The sequence below is a fragment of the Tamandua tetradactyla genome, chromosome 8 (assembly GCF_023851605.1).
Source record: "Tamandua tetradactyla isolate mTamTet1 chromosome 8, mTamTet1.pri, whole genome shotgun sequence".
Classification (NCBI taxonomy): domain Eukaryota; kingdom Metazoa; phylum Chordata; class Mammalia; order Pilosa; family Myrmecophagidae; genus Tamandua; species Tamandua tetradactyla.
Genome location: NC_135334.1, coordinates 102,927,514 through 102,943,202, shown reverse-complemented (window position 1 = coordinate 102,943,202; position 15,689 = coordinate 102,927,514). Strand labels below are relative to the sequence as shown.

Below are 15,689 nucleotides of genomic sequence, written 5' to 3'. Positions count from 1 at the left end.
GAAAAGGCAGACCTTGGAGGAAATTGAGGCCAGCGGGTGAGGTTGTCCAGAGGTCAGCAGGTGGGTACATTTATGAGCGTTACTCTCATCTCGGTTCTCCCTTTCCCAGTTGTTCACTGAAGGTGAGGAAGGAGGTGAATGGATTCTCAGGTAGGTGTAAGCCACACTGGCAGACTTTGGGACTATTTATTTTGGCAAGAGAACAAGGGAGGCTGGACGTTCTGCTCATTTGTCATGCTTGTGTATGGTGTCATAATTTACATATTGAAAGAGATATTGAAATCCCGAGACTGGTGATGTCTAGCAAACATTTTGGTAATAGAACTGTATGAAAATATAAAGCCTTTTCCTAGGTATCCCGCAGACAGTCATGCAGGCCTGAGACATGTGACTTTCCAGGCAACAGAGCTGAAACATATTCTGAGACAAGCTTTGTTTGAAAATGGGAAGTTGATTTGAAACAAAACTTTATTTAAAACAAAAGCTCTTTTGAGCAAAGTTTTTATTTGATACAAAATCATTTGTAGTCATTCTAGAGGCTGGGGGCTCTCATATTGTGGACCAAAGAAATTAGACCATACATGCAACAGAACAGAAGGGATGCTTTATTTGAAAAAGGAAGAGCACAGCTATGGCGTCTAAAAAGTTGAAGATAAAATACATATTTTAATGTGGTTAAAAGGGGAAATTTTTGATTGCATGTATGTTACTAGAATAAAAATTTTTACAACGGGAAATCCACTGGACTGACCAACACAGAACCCCAGCTGGTCACCCTCATCCCTAAAACAATTATGGAAATGTCTTTTCATCAATTGCCACAAATGTACCACATTAACACAAGGTGTTAATAATAGGGTGGTAAATGGGAACTCTGTATTTTATGCATAATTGTTCTGTAAACCTACAACTCCTCTAATTAAAAAGAGTAAGTTGATGATGTATGTGATTAAAAAGAGAAGAGTACTTTTATGAGAGACATTACAGTTTCAGTGTTAAAGAAATTAATATATTAACGATTTAGATCATGGTCTGTGAAGACAAAAAAAACCTTCCCACATCTTACAAGATATACACATTGGAATTTTACTAAAATTATAGATGTAAAATTCAGTTTCCATTCTGGATTCTCTGTCTTAAGATACGAAGTCTTGACATAACCACATCCCAGTCTGCATAAGCTCCTTCTAGATGGCGGGTTATCTCGGTTCCTGCTTCATAGCTGCGTCGCCCATGAAGTAAGCGCCAGTTATCAAAAGTAATCACATCACCTAGATAAAAATACATTCTTCAGTATGAATAATCATGTGCTTAAAGAATTTGGGTAGCTAGAAAATATAACTTGCAAAACATCACTGCTACTTGGTTTGCGTTTTAAAAGGTATGTTAATTTCTTTACATAAAACTGCACATGTACTTTTTCTATCAGGACGCTGGATGCAAATTGCTTTAGCCCTTATGACATTTAAATTACACAACCTGGTAGTGTTCCTGCAGATACTTTAATAATTGTATTACTTAAAAATGATCTCTTTGTAAGCCTCCCGAATTTTTCTTACTGAGTAATACTTAGCTCATCTCCAGTAATTAGAAGGATAGTGACATTCAGTTTGTCTTCTGTGTTCCTAGAATTTTATGTACATTATTTCTAATTCTTCTAAGGATCCTGGAAGGAGAGTATTATCTCACCTTTTCATACGTGAGAAAACTGAGGTTCTCAAAAATTGAGGGATTTTCTCAAAGCCACACAGCTGTTAAATGGTAGAACTCAGATTGCAACTCTTGTCTTTTTGGATTTTATTCCCATTTTACCACATTGCCTCTTGTAACATCCATCAGCTGGGATTGCATAGTGGCAGATTTATGGCACTTTCTAGTGTTATTTTATTGTGCCAAATGATCAGCTTAACAAGTAATCACAAGTGAAAAGAGTCTCCCACTCAGCCAAATCAACAGCAGAGAGAAATTCTATCATTTACTATAGACATCAAACAGCCTTGATGTTGATGGCATTTTACATTGAGTAGAGATGGTTCAGAAAAAAAAAATGCTTTCTATTTCAAGTAGCTGAAATAGTTTAAGTATTACTTTATTCCAGCTAGTACTGTCTCTGCCAGTAAGCTTAATGAGTAAACCTCACTCTTGTCCTTTTGTGTGAGAATCATGGGGAAACTTTTTATTTGTTTACTGGAATGGAAGATTTAAAGCCTCAGTTGAATTGAGCCACTATCAGCATGGGAAATAGAAGCCATCAATCTATCTCACGGGATTTCATTTGGCTTATAATTTGTAGTTTCAAGTATTCTTTAGGTTGGAAGTTCTCAAATTTTGGTGTGCTTAAGGATTATCTGAGCAGCTTGTTAAAAAAAATGAGTATTTTTAAGTCTGGAGAAGCAACAGAGGAGGGGTAGGGGTCTGCCTACTAAAATTCTGTTGTACATGTTCACATACCATACTTGAGAGAAAACTGCCCTAGATAACACTTTAAATAGTTAAGGGTGAAGAAAAATCAATCCTTTCAGTTGTTTGAGAAAATATATTCACTGACCTGGATTCATCTTGAAGGTATACTTGGACTCTTTGCAGTTCATGAGGTCAACAAATTCCTTTAAAGCAGCATAGAATGGCTGAACTCTTTCAACAGGCACATCAAATATTGTGTCTCTAGTTGCATTATTAAAGTTGATGCGAACCACTTGGCCTTTATCATCTATCCTAGTTTAAGAGAAAATTTTAACAATAGAATTCATTAAGCATCCATTTACATTTCTAACGGCCAATTTCTCTTGGAAGATATTTCTGAAACATCATCTTAAATAATCCAAACACAAGTAAAGAAGATAATAAGGTTACTTGTGTTATAATATATTCATTCAGTTAGCAAGTGTTTTAAAAAAAATCGTACTGTTAGTACTAGGAGGATTCAACCTGATTTAAAACAAATGTTACTGATAAATTCAGGTTAAACATTTAAAATTTTATGCCTGGCAAAATTAATTCATTAATTTGTCATTTAAAACAGTAGTAGCTCTTACACATTAAGATCCTTTGACATTACAGGGTTCCAGTTAAATCACTTTATGTGTTTCATCTAGTGGGGTTATAAATATGATTTTTGGGGGGATATGGGATGGGAAGAAAGTTCTTTTCTTTACAAAGTTTGAAAATCACTGCTTTAGTTCAGTCCCTAGTCTACAGATGGGAAACTGAGGCACAGAGCAACTTTCTATCTATCTACCTTTCTACTACCCACTTCAATGAAAAGACTTCTAGATTATTGAGGTTTACAGTCTCATTCAGTGTTTTATTCCCAGCACTCAACAAAGAGCCAAGACACAGTACATGATTAGTAAATATTTGTTGCAAATGCAACTATATATTTTTAGTACCTTGGGAGAGTACCGAGGTCCTTTTAGCACCTCAGAAGATCTCTATACCCCATCTTAGAATATGGACCATGATCATGACAAGGGAAGACAATGCAAAGTTTGATGTAGGAAAAGATATCATCATTTCTGAATTTAAGTTATGGTGGTTATCATTAGCAAAGCACGGACATTGCCCAGATACGGAGATGCAAAAGGAGGAGAAAATGTTTTTATAGTTTATTGGAAACGTAGGTCTTCAGCCAGTCCCGAAACATCAACCAACTTTATCTTTTCTTTAGCTAAAGGAGGAGGGATGCAAGTAAACAGAAGATGGGAAAAAATGGTTGTAAAGTGCTGAGGATTCCTCCTGGGATCAGCGCCCTGGGGTCCAGCCCAGGAGGTGGACCTGGGGGCCAGAGCCTGGCTGTTCCGAATAAATAGACTTTCATGTGTGCCAGGGATTGGTGACTCTCGTTTGGGATCTAGGTCACTTTTAGTTGACCAGTCATGACAAAGTGAGTCATTATGAAAAAGTCAGGGTACAGGAGGAAGTATGTGATTTTGCCATACAGACAGCACCTCCCAGGGTCCCTGTGCTCAGTGCCTCAGATTAAAGCTAAACCCTTTGAACTGATGACAGTTGTAATGGCAAACTCTAAGAGTCTGCTTGTCGGATAGTAATTGAAAACCACCCATTGAACTCATATCAGGAAAGAAAGTAAAAAGGAAGAGCAGATTTCCCAAAAGTCTCTCTGAGTCTTAAAATTTGAATTTGCATATATTGGTAAGAATACAAATATGACTAAATAGGTAAAGAATTAATAAGTATCCCTTTCCTACCTCCATCATTTCCATACAAAGAGTACTTTGTGCCTGCAGGATATGGCTTTATTAATAAAGAACTAAGGAGGAGATAAAGCAGTAGAAAATACGGAGGAGCTCCAAGATTTAGTGGTGAAAGGACAATATATGATCTTTCAATTGCCCCTTTAGAGTTCATCTGTTGGTTTCTTGGTCAAATTCTGAGGCCATTTCTAATCTTATCTTCAAGGTTAAAGCCCTCTTGCTCCTGATCCAATTTTCCTTCTCTTGCTCTGCATATGTTCTGTTGATATGAAAATTATACCCTCTGTGCAGTCCTCCTGTTACTCACAAGGATGTTATGACTTTGGACTTTCCTGGGAGTCTCCTATACATGCCTTCCTGACAATCTGTTTCATTTTTCACTAAGACTACAGCTCACTGATTTGAAAGATTATGCAGTTATGAGTTAGAGTCCCTGTATGTGTCCTTGTACATCAGTGAACTTTGTGATTAATAAGTCTAATGAAAACCATAATTGCTGGTTCCATAGAACCTTGTATTAGGCTTTCATCTCCAGGAGAAATATATAGCAATATATGGAAAACTTTATCAATTGTTTTTTTTGTGTGTAACAGTCCCTGACTCCTTTCAACTAACATTCACTTTCTTTCTGGGAAGCCAAGACACATACTCATTATTTAGCCTCTTCAGCAATGATATAAGGAAAAATGAAAAGCATGTTTCATTATGAGGACTAATGTAAACATTATTGAGGACTAATGGTTTTCTGTACAGGATACGTATGGATTTTGTTGGCTTAGTATCTCTTTCGGGAGACATCCTTATTTCATTTCCAGTCCATATGGCTAACTAGGGTTGACCCTGCTCCAGAGATCCAGAAATGCACACAAGCTCCAGGCATGGCATATCAAAATTCTCCAACCTCTAGCATGGTGATTGCTTCAAAGATAGTCTTGGACAAAAGCTAATGAGTCATCTAACTTTGATGGAGCTTTCGGGAAATAATTGTTTTCTTTGTGTGTGATGACCAGCACTAAGGACAATGTAAACTTAGAGCATCTTCGGACCATCTTTGAGATAAAGCCAATACTGAGGATCGTAAAGCTAAGAGAGGAAGAGAAAAATGCACTGATTTCAGGAACCTTGTTTTTTTCTGTTCTATGTGCATGGCATGCTACCATATGTGATGGTGTTATTCAATAAATGTTGCCTGCTCTAATATATTAAAGACAGAAAGGAACCAATTTCAGATGACATTGTTTAATTCCTGGGTCTACCTAATTTGACTTACATTCTTCCGCTTCTGGCTGAAATGATTCTGAGTAGTACAATCTCATTGATTACAACAATGCAAAACTTGAATTTTAAAAATGAAGTGTATATAAAATCTTAGATTCTTATATTGATAGAGATCAGAAATTTCATGTAATTTGATAAAGAATTATTTTATGGTGAAAGGGTTCTTTTTTTCTCTCTCATTCTACAATTATGTTAAACAAATAATAAAAAATAAAGCTCTGGGGTTAATTGAAACTTGTTGCTGCTTAAGCTTTAGATTAATGGAGCTTTTGCTGTCAACTGTTTTATGGCCATGAGAAATTTATAAAGAGTGCTCACTCTATAATTTTGTGTTTGGATTGAACGGAGAAATCACAATAATCCACTCCAATGTCTGTAAAGTCCACAAAGGTAGAGGACAGAATCTGGAATGCCCGAGGATTTTTTTCCTTGAGTTTTCGGCATACATTAAACCCATCTACGATTTCTGAATCCCCCCCAGTGACTGTTTGCTTTATGCAGTGCAGAAGCTGAACCTGTAAAAAAGAAATCGAGAAATATATTTTAAAATGTTATGTACTTTTATTTTTTTGACACTCTGTTAAAAAAGATTTTAAAAAGATACAAATGAACTCAAATCAACATACCTTTTATATCTGTCTCTTTAGTGTCAACAGAGAAAGGGGTTGGGGAGAAAAAAAGAGCTTAAAATCAATACTTTATAGTTTAAACATGTTATATTTGAAGACATGGGCCCAGGCATGATAATGTTCATTACTGAAGAAAAGGCACAGATCATAGGAGCTATAAGGGAGTGAACACTCCATGCTTGAGAACTTAAGGAAGGCTTTACAGAAGTGGTGGGATTTACGGTCCCTAGAGGAGGATGGATCAGCTTTGGGAAATGCAGGGTGGAATGGAGAGAGCAGACGAGGTGATAGTGATGATAGGGTGTACAAAGGGGAGTAAAAATATTTCACTGCAGCAGCAGGTCACAGACACGAATGACAGATCAGATTGGAGAGACAGTTTTGGGCTTCATTGTGGTAGGTCTTTGTTACAGATTGAATCATGTCCTCCCAAAAGATATGTATTTTGAAGTACCAACCTTGGTTATCTGTGAATGCAACCTTACTTGCAAAGAGGGTCTTTGCAGAATGTCCAGATGTCCAGTTAACTTGAGGCCCTACTGAGTGAGGGAGGGCCTTGATCCCATATGGCTGGTGTAATAAATAGAGTAGAAGAGACAACACCGGGGAGAAAGTCTTATGAAGGCAGAAGCAGAGACTGGAGTTTTACAGCATTAAGCTGTGGAATGCCAAGGATTGCCAGAAAGTGGCTAGGAAGGATTCTTTCAGAGAGCCATGGCCTTATTTACACTTTGCAGATTTTCTACCTCCAGAAGTGTGAGAGAATAAATTTGCTGTTTTAAGCCACCAAGTTTGTGGTAATTTTTTATGGAAGAAGCCCTAGGAAACTGACATTGGCCTGGGTGTCAGATGAAGGGTTTTGGACTCTCTTGTGCACAAAGGGAAACTGCTGACCACTTTTGAATGAGGAAGTAGTGTAGCCATGACTGCCATTGGAGAATATTAATTAGTCCAGTGGTGAGACATAGGCTGGTTTATTTGTGGGTGTATGTACTGAGGATTAGTAAGAAAGTAACTATTTGAAAGAACAATGTGGCAGTACAGTTGCTAGGATAAGAGGGATATGAGGTAGAATAGTGAGATTTTAGGAAGGAGAAATCTACAGGATAGTAAGTGCTAATTATTTAAGATTTTTGGAAAATGTTTAACATTATTTCATTTTGAAAAGGCAAACAAAATGAAAGTTTAAAATATTCTTTGGAATGGAGTTGATTTGTTTTTATTGCTTATGTGACTTCTTTTGGTAAGTCAGGGCAGGTGGTTTTGGATACCTAAATTTAGACCCTGCTTTTCGCCTTGAAGAAATGAACAGTACTAAGCTGTGAAAACTTCCTTATAACTGAGTGAATCAAAAATAGAAAGCAATGTATGATTGAGTTTTTGTTGAATGGAAGAGGCAAATATGATTAAATTACGCAGGCAAGAAGGATGTCAATCTGAGTGGAAAAAATATGATCCATTTAGCTTGGTTCTCACTCATAGTTGGTGTAGAATAGTGCTGTCTACTAGAACTTTCCATAATCATGAAAATACTGTCCAATCTAGTAACCACAAGCCACATGTGGCTATTGTACACTTGAAATGTGGCTAGCATGACTGAGGAACTGAACTTAAAATTTTATTCTTTCTTTTTACTTTTTATTTTGAAATAATTTCAAACTTACAGGACAGATGCAAAAATGATACAAATGCCATACAGAGAACTCCAGCATACCCCCATTTTCTCCAGATAGCCAGATCTACCAATTTGATAATTTTGCTGAATCATTCTATTTATCATTACCATCTATTTTTTTTCTGAATATTTGAGAGCAGTATGCACATTTCATACTCCTTGAACACAATATTTCCAGGCACATTTTCTATGAGCAAGAATATTCACTTATGGAATCACATTAAGTACAGTTGTCAAGTCCAAGAAATTTAATGTTGATCTAAAGCTTACGTTCTATATTCCAATTTTTCATATGTTCCAATAATGTCCTTTCGAACCATTTCTCCCATTCAGTATTGTGAATTGCATTTGATTGTCGTTATCTCTTTCATTTTCTTTTTAATTGTAGGAATGCATATATAATGTAAATCTTCCCATCCCAACCACTCCCAAGTATTCAGTGGGAAATCACATTTGTAGTGTTGCAGTACCCTCACCACCATCCTTTACTATTGCTTTGTCTTCACCAAACAGAAACACTAAGCTCATTCATTCTTCATTGTCCCTGCACCCCACTCCTAGTAACCTGTACTCAACTTTTTGTCTCTATGAGTTTGCATATTCTGATATTTTCTTTGTGGTTACCATGGACTTATAATTAGCACCCTAAATTTATAACACTCTCATTTGCTTTGATATCAACTAAACTTCAATGGTATACACAAACCGTGTTCCTGTACTCCTCTGTCATCCACCTCTATGCAGTTTTTGTCCCAAATTACATGTTTATACATTATGAGTCTCAAACCACTGATTTATCATTAAATTTTATACATATGCCCTTTAGATCCTGTGGGAAATAAAAAGCAGACTTACAAATTAAAAATGCAACAGTACTGGCATTTGTATTTACCTATGCTATCACTTTCTCTAGAAATGCTTATTTTTTCATGGGACTTTGATCTAATGTCTATTGTCCTTTTCTTTCAACCTGCAGAACCCTTTCCAACATCTCTTATAGGGCCAGTCTTGTGGTGATGCACTTGCTGAGCTTTTGTTTATCTGGAATGTCTTGATCTTTCCCTCATTTTTGAAAGACAGCTTTGCTGGATACAGAATTCCTGGTTGGCAATTTTTTACTTTCAGCATATTATGTCTTGCCTCCATGGTTTCCAATGAGAAATTGGCACTTAATCTTACTGAGGCTCCCTTGCATGTGACATGTTGCTTCTCTCTTGCAGCTTTCAGCATGCTCTTTATCTTTGACATTCAACAGTTTAATTTTAACATGGCATGGTATAGATCTAATTGGGTTTATCCTGTTTGGAGTTCATTGAGCATCTTGGATATGTATATTCATGTTTTTTGTTAAATTTGGGAAGTTTTCTGCTATTATTTCCTTGAATATTCTTTTTATCTCTTTCTCTCTTTCTTCTCCTTTTGGGACTCCCACAACAGCTCCATAGTGTCTCACAAATACTTCAGATTCTGTTAACTGTTCATTGTTTCTTCTTTCTGCGTCTCATACTGGATGTTTTTAAATTCTGCTTATTTCTTTTATCGGCTCCAATCAGCTGTTGAATCCCTTTAGGGAATTTTTAAATTTCTGTTACTGTGGTCTTCAGCTCTATTTGATTTCTTGTCATAATTTCTATCTCTCTGTTGATATTATCTTTGTGTTCATCTATCATTTTTTTCTTATTTCCTTTAGTTTTTGTCCATGTTTTCCTTTAACACTTTGAGTATATTTAGGAATATTTTTAAACAGTCTTTGTCTGGTATGTTCCAGTTCTGGTCCTAATTGACAATTTCTAATGCTTTAATTATTCCTTTTGCCTGGGCCATTGCTTCCTGTTTCTTAGTTGAAACCTGAGCATTTTGATATTTTAATGAGTTATTGCTGAAATTTAGAATCTGTGACATCTGTTCCTGAAGCTTGTGTCTAGCCAGTGTTATGGCCAACTTTTCCTTGAATGCCAGGAGCTAGCAAAAAGGCAGGAGGAGGAGGAGGAGGAAGAAAAGAAAACACTTTCCCTAGTCTTTATTCATTGACCTGTGCAAATACTTCAGGGCTTATCTGTACAAGGAGTTTAGAGCATAGCTCCAGGCTAAAGCTAGGGATCTCCCTGATTCTTTTGGTGCATGCTTCTTGTCTTGGCATGTGCCTGTGGCCCCAGGAATTCCTCCTTTTATGTGGAAAAGAACATCCCCTCTTACCTATGAATTTCGTCCCTGTATAATATATCCTACAGCCAGTAATACCTTACCCCAGGGAGCATGATTTGACTCTCTCCCATGGCATTCTGTAGGACAGCTTGGTGAGCTGCCTTCTGCATACAGTACAAGTTCTGGGACAGCAAGTCCTTCAGGTCACCAGCAGACAGATTGGACGAGATATATGGGCTTCCAGTATATGCACAAGGGTGACTCTGCTTCCTCCTGGACCAGGGATCTGCACGGCAGCATAGGCCTGTTCCTCACCGAGGTGGTAGGGGTAGGGGAAAGGGCCAGACAGGTCTCTAGGAGAATGTTGGCCTTTTTCTTGATTCAGTGCTCTCCCTGTTGCTGCAGTCCCTAAACTGTTTTCTGGAGCTTTTAGAAACAAATGTTTGTACCAATTCTTGCTGGTTGTTCAAAGCTTCTTTAGGGGAAAGGAGCCCTAAAATATCTCACCCCACCATCTTGATTCAGGCAGGCCCTCTATTTATTCTTGATTAATTTAAATTAAAGTTTAAGTAGCCACTGTAGTTACTGACTACCATATTGTACAGTGCTGTCTAGAACACAAATCCTGCCTCTTCCCCAAACCATACAGCTTTTGCTAATTTTTATAATTTTATAATACTTATTTTCAAGCAGTAAGTGTGCCGAGTACATTTGTTAACTCCTCACAACAATTCTGATCGTTTGCTACTTTCATGCATTTTGGTGATGAAGAAATTGAGACTTAGAGATGAAAAAACTGAACAGCTAGTAAGAATTCCGCTAATACATGGTAAAGCTGGCATTCAACCCTTGTCTATTTGCCTCAAAATCTATATATAGTAAATTCCTTTCTTTTAAAGGGAAAATCCCTTTACAGTCCTCTTAGTAATTCAGTATTGTATTGTGCACGTATATGTGCTTTGTAATTATAGAGAGGACTTCCAGACTTATGAGCTATTATTTTCTAATGTTAGGAGACAACTGGTCTAAATTAATAATTGTTCAATTCTTAAGTGGATGTCATTTTTTATAAGCTCAGAAAAATATGCATATGAATTCATCAAATGATCATAGAAAATTATCTCATCCCCAGGGCAATGAGGGGTGAAGCAGCATGATTAAAAAGAAGATGAAATATAAAAGTGAACTTTCGGTCTACAGATTTCAAGAAGGCAAAACAATAACATAACCTTAACTCCAGGGGGATTTTCAGGGGGAAAATCCTTTTGGATTTTTCCATATTGTAGTCATATAATATTTTGGATCTAAATCTTGGAAAAGGTCAGCTGATATCTTTTACATATGGTATAGTCAAATAAGACCATCTTTTATATGTTTACACTTTTAATGCAATCTTATGAAAGAGAAAAGATGAAGGAGCCAGGCAACATTTTCACTGCTAATTCAGAGGTGAATATATGCCAGACATGTATAAAACCAAGTTTTATTTCATGTATATCACAAAGAACCAAAAATATTTTCTTTCTAAATGTTACTTTATGGCAGCATGTAACTTTTGGCCTAGAGATAAGCAGTTTGTGAAGTAACATCTGTGTCCCATTAAAGACAGAGAGTCTTTTAATACCTGACCCACATGAGTCAAGTTGATCAAACTGAACTTTCAACAGGTAACTCATTATCCAGATTATTTCATCTGCATTGAAAAAAAAATTCACTGGCGTTCTATTTTTATAGTAGAGTTAAAACTTTTTTTTTAACATGGGCAGGCACCGGGAATCGAACCCGGGTCCTCGGGCATGGCAGGCAAGCATTCTTGCCTGCTGAGCCACGGTGGCCCACCCAGAGTTAAAACTTTTGTATAAAAATCCCAAGTAATTCAAACTGGAAGCTTGAATCATAATGCAAACTGAGACCCGCAATCTAACTATTCTTCTTCTAGAATTTAGACTTTTCAAGAATTGTCTTTTATTAAAATATCTCCTGTCAAGTTACTTAGCTTTGGTTTGTTTATTTGCTGATGAAGACAGGTACAACTTTGAGACATTTCACTTTGTAGGATATCTGCTAAATCCTTGTTATGTGCAAGGTGCTGTGTTAAGTCTTGAGATCTGGAGAAACATAATATTGGTTCCTGTCTTTGAAGAGTTTGCAATGTATGATGATGCCCATGGTTAAAATCACATTATATTATTATGATAATTAGAAATGACAATTCAGGTCCAATGTGGTGTAGTAGAAAAACCGAATGAAAGTCAGGGTTCAAGCCCAGGTTCTCCATTAATCAGATGTCACTCTGTGAAAGTATTCAACCTCATTGGGCTGCATTTCCTCATCTGACATAGTGACACGACCAATCCCACCTACCGTAAAGGAATGTTAGGAGTGTTCAAATAAAATAATACAAGTAAAAATGCTTTTAAAAGGTATAAGATGCTGCAAAAATGTCAAGCATTATACATCAGAAATATTTATGAACCCATTTAATCACTTTTCCTTGTACTTTCAACTTAACTCAGAAACAAAATCTTACCTCATGAAAATCAGCTGATAATTTTAAAATTCAAAGAGAAACTTCAGTTGTCTATTCTCATTCTTTAAACCTTTTCTATCCCAGTTCTTCAACCTATCTTTGGCAGAGAAGCTGAGTTGATTAGCTTGGCCTTTAAACCCAGGATTATGGACATTCCTGGGACCACATTTAGACCAAATTACATTGTGTGACTTTTCCTCCCAAACCCCACTTCAAAAGGTGACTATAGTGGTCATTTTGCTGTCATCAGTCAGTTCAAAGAAATCATGTGGTATTTTATAACCAAGAAAATAATTTAAAACATATGACGCCAAATACTAGACTAGCTTAGCTAATACTGGCGAGGACAATGGGTGACAATGGGTACAGAGAAAACATGATCAGTCAACATGATGAAAAAGACTAATTTGGGGATTTGGCTCATTTCTGATTCATCAGCTAGAGAATTGTCCTCATTTTTCCACTTCAGTTTACTTTTGAAGATCTAGATTTCTCTGTGGTTATTTCATTCAGTCCAAATTTTGCTTTAAATATAAGGAAATTATATCTTTTAAAAAGTAATTCCCTAACCATTTTTTGGCTAATTTAACTAAACAAGAATTTTGTAAAACTTTGACTAGTTTAGCAAGATGAAGATTTTGTAGAAATGTTGTGGAAATTTCCTTTGGAGGTTTTTTCCACACTGAGAACAAGAATCTGATGGATGGGGTAAGAGATGATTTGCAAAAATAGTCATGGTTATTTTCCTCTTTGCACTCATACACCACTAGAATGTGTCTGCAGTTCCTCTTATCAGAGGTGGAGTCTACTTCCTGTACTCTTGAATCCGGGTTATACTTTTTTTTTGTATGTTATATGGTGGGGTCACATTTCATTCTTTTTCCATATGAGTAGCCCATTATTACAGTGTCATGTGTTGAATTTTGTTTGTTTGTTTTTTCTGGTTTCTTTGCTTTGTTTGGGAAGTGCATTGGCTAGGAATTGAACCTGGAGCTCTTGCATGGCAGGTAAGAATTCTACCATTGAATTACCCTTGCACCCAACCCCCCTGCCCAGGTTATACTTTTGACTTGCTTTGACCAGTGAAACATATCAAGAATGACATTGTGTGGATTCTGTGTCTGGAGAGGGCTTGCGTGCTTTGGTTCCCTCTCTGAAAACTCTGCCAGCTGCCATATACTCTGTGCTGACCTGCTGGAGAGTAGAGATCACATAGGGCAGGTACATGTTGTCAAAGCTGCAGTCAGCCGAAGGCCCACCAGTCCCTAGCTGAACCATCAGACGGCCACAGAATATAAAAGCTGACCAGCCAAGCCAAGCCCAAACTGCAAAAAAAAAAAAAAAAAAAAAAAAAGGGCCATTAAGTTATGGAGTGGGTTTTTATGCAGCAATAATTAATTGATATGCATGATGGTCATGTGACTTTGTAGGAAAGTCCTACATTGTGTTTCCTAATTCCATTTTGTCTCTTACCCTCCTTGGAAGTGCAAAATGACCCCAGGGTATACTACAGATGTAAAATCTGTCTTGGCAAATAAAAAAGTGCCGAAAATTACTAATTATAGTCCATATGGTATTTTTTCCCTCATACCATCTGTGCTGGTTTGAAATGATGTATGCACCCTAGAAAAGCCATGCTTTAATTCTAATCCCATTTTGTAAAGGCAGCTGTTTCTTCTAATCCCTATTCAATACCATATGTTTGAAACTGTAATTATATCATCTCCCTGGAGATGTGATTTAATCAAGAGTGGTTGTTAAGCTGGACTAGGTAGAGGCGTGTCTCCACTCATTTGAGTTGTTCTTGATTAGTTTCTGAAGTCCTATAAAAGAGGAAACATTTTGGAGAATGAAAGATTCAGAGAGAGCAGAGCAGAATGACATAGCCACCAGAAGAAGAGTCCACCAGCCAGTGACCTTCGGAGATGAAGAAGGAAAATGTCTCCCAGAGAGCTTCATGAAACAGGAAGCCAGGAGAGAAAGCCAGCAGATGACGCTGTGTTCACCATGTGCCCTTCCAGATGAGAGAGAACCCTGACCGTGTTCACCATGTGGCTTTCCAGATGAGAGAGAAACTCTGTGTTTATCATGTGCCTTCTCACTTGAGGGAGAAACCCTGAACTTCAGGGTTTCCTTTTTGAACCAAGGTATCTTTCCCTGGATGCCTTTGATTGGACGTTTCTATAGACTTGTAATTGGGACATTTTCTTGGCCTTAGAACTGTAAACTAGCAACTTATTAAATTCCCCTTTTAAAAAGCCATTCCGTTTCTGGTATATTGCATTCTGGCAGCTAGCAAACTAGAACACCATCCTATTAATAACACCTTGTAATAACGATGTACGTTTTTTCTAGTTCATGGAAGAACATTCTTATATTTGCACTATTAATCACAACCGTCCACAACAAGGCTCACTGTGTAATAGGGACCCATGTTTTATAGTTTACAGTACCATTGTTACACTATTTTATTAATTGTGACAAAGGTCGATAATAGGAGGGTATAAGGGGTGTGGGATTTTTCTTTTTGGAGCAATCAAACTGTTCTCAAATTGACTGTAGTGGTGAATGCACCACCAATATACCAAGAGCCACAGATTGTACACTTTGGGTGGATTGAATGGTACATGAATAAAATTGTTTAAAAAAATACTGAAAAATGATTTACAGAAAGAAACGAAGGAATGCTTTTTAAAAAAGATGTATGAAAATCTCCTGTTCCTTTGGAATGTGAAGATACTGAGGATTTAGTGAAAGAGGTTTTGTGAATTTAGTACATGTTTAGTGAGAGGAGATCCTCATAAAACAATTTACCTAGTGAAACATATAATTATCTAGTCTCAAAATACACAAGGATAAAGAAAAAAAAAGAAAAAAAAATTAAACAAAATACATGAGGATATTGGTCTTTGGCCTGCCTTGTGGAAAATATCTTGCAGCTCACCTTACCCCAGGTGGATGATGGAGGGCTGGGTAGTCAGTGTGAAAGCTTAGCTTCCCAGTTGTGTAAGCCACATTGTTTGCGTCGATTTTGTCTTGAACTTGCCAAGTATGCCTGCAAAATACAAGGAATACATGTTTAAACAGGTGTCACCAAGCCAAAGGAAGGGTATTAGAATGAATTTGATACATGGGAGCAATGGAAACTTTTCATTTTCTGAAATAATTGCCATAACAACCAGGAGCTAGGAGGGGAGGCTGACCTTTCTTTAAAAAGT

The 15,689-nt window shown here is 37.0% G+C and overlaps 1 protein-coding gene across 2 annotated transcripts in view; it reads right to left on the bottom strand.

Annotated features, from left to right (window-relative positions):
• Window positions 1-532: 532 nt before the first annotated feature.
• BBOX1 (gamma-butyrobetaine hydroxylase 1) overlaps window positions 533-15,689 on the bottom strand; it is an 82,331-nt gene continuing 67,174 nt past the window's right edge. For both annotated transcript variants that reach the window (XM_077112276.1, XM_077112277.1), the window contains exons 5-8: window positions 15,421-15,526; window positions 5,811-6,007; window positions 2,549-2,715; window positions 533-1,271 (exon numbers count right to left, since the gene is read on the bottom strand). In XM_077112276.1, coding sequence (XP_076968391.1) covers window positions 1,111-1,271; window positions 2,549-2,715; window positions 5,811-6,007; window positions 15,421-15,526 — 631 coding nt within the window. In that variant the 3' untranslated portion in view covers window positions 533-1,110. The remainder of the gene's footprint in view (window positions 1,272-2,548; window positions 2,716-5,810; window positions 6,008-15,420; window positions 15,527-15,689) is intronic.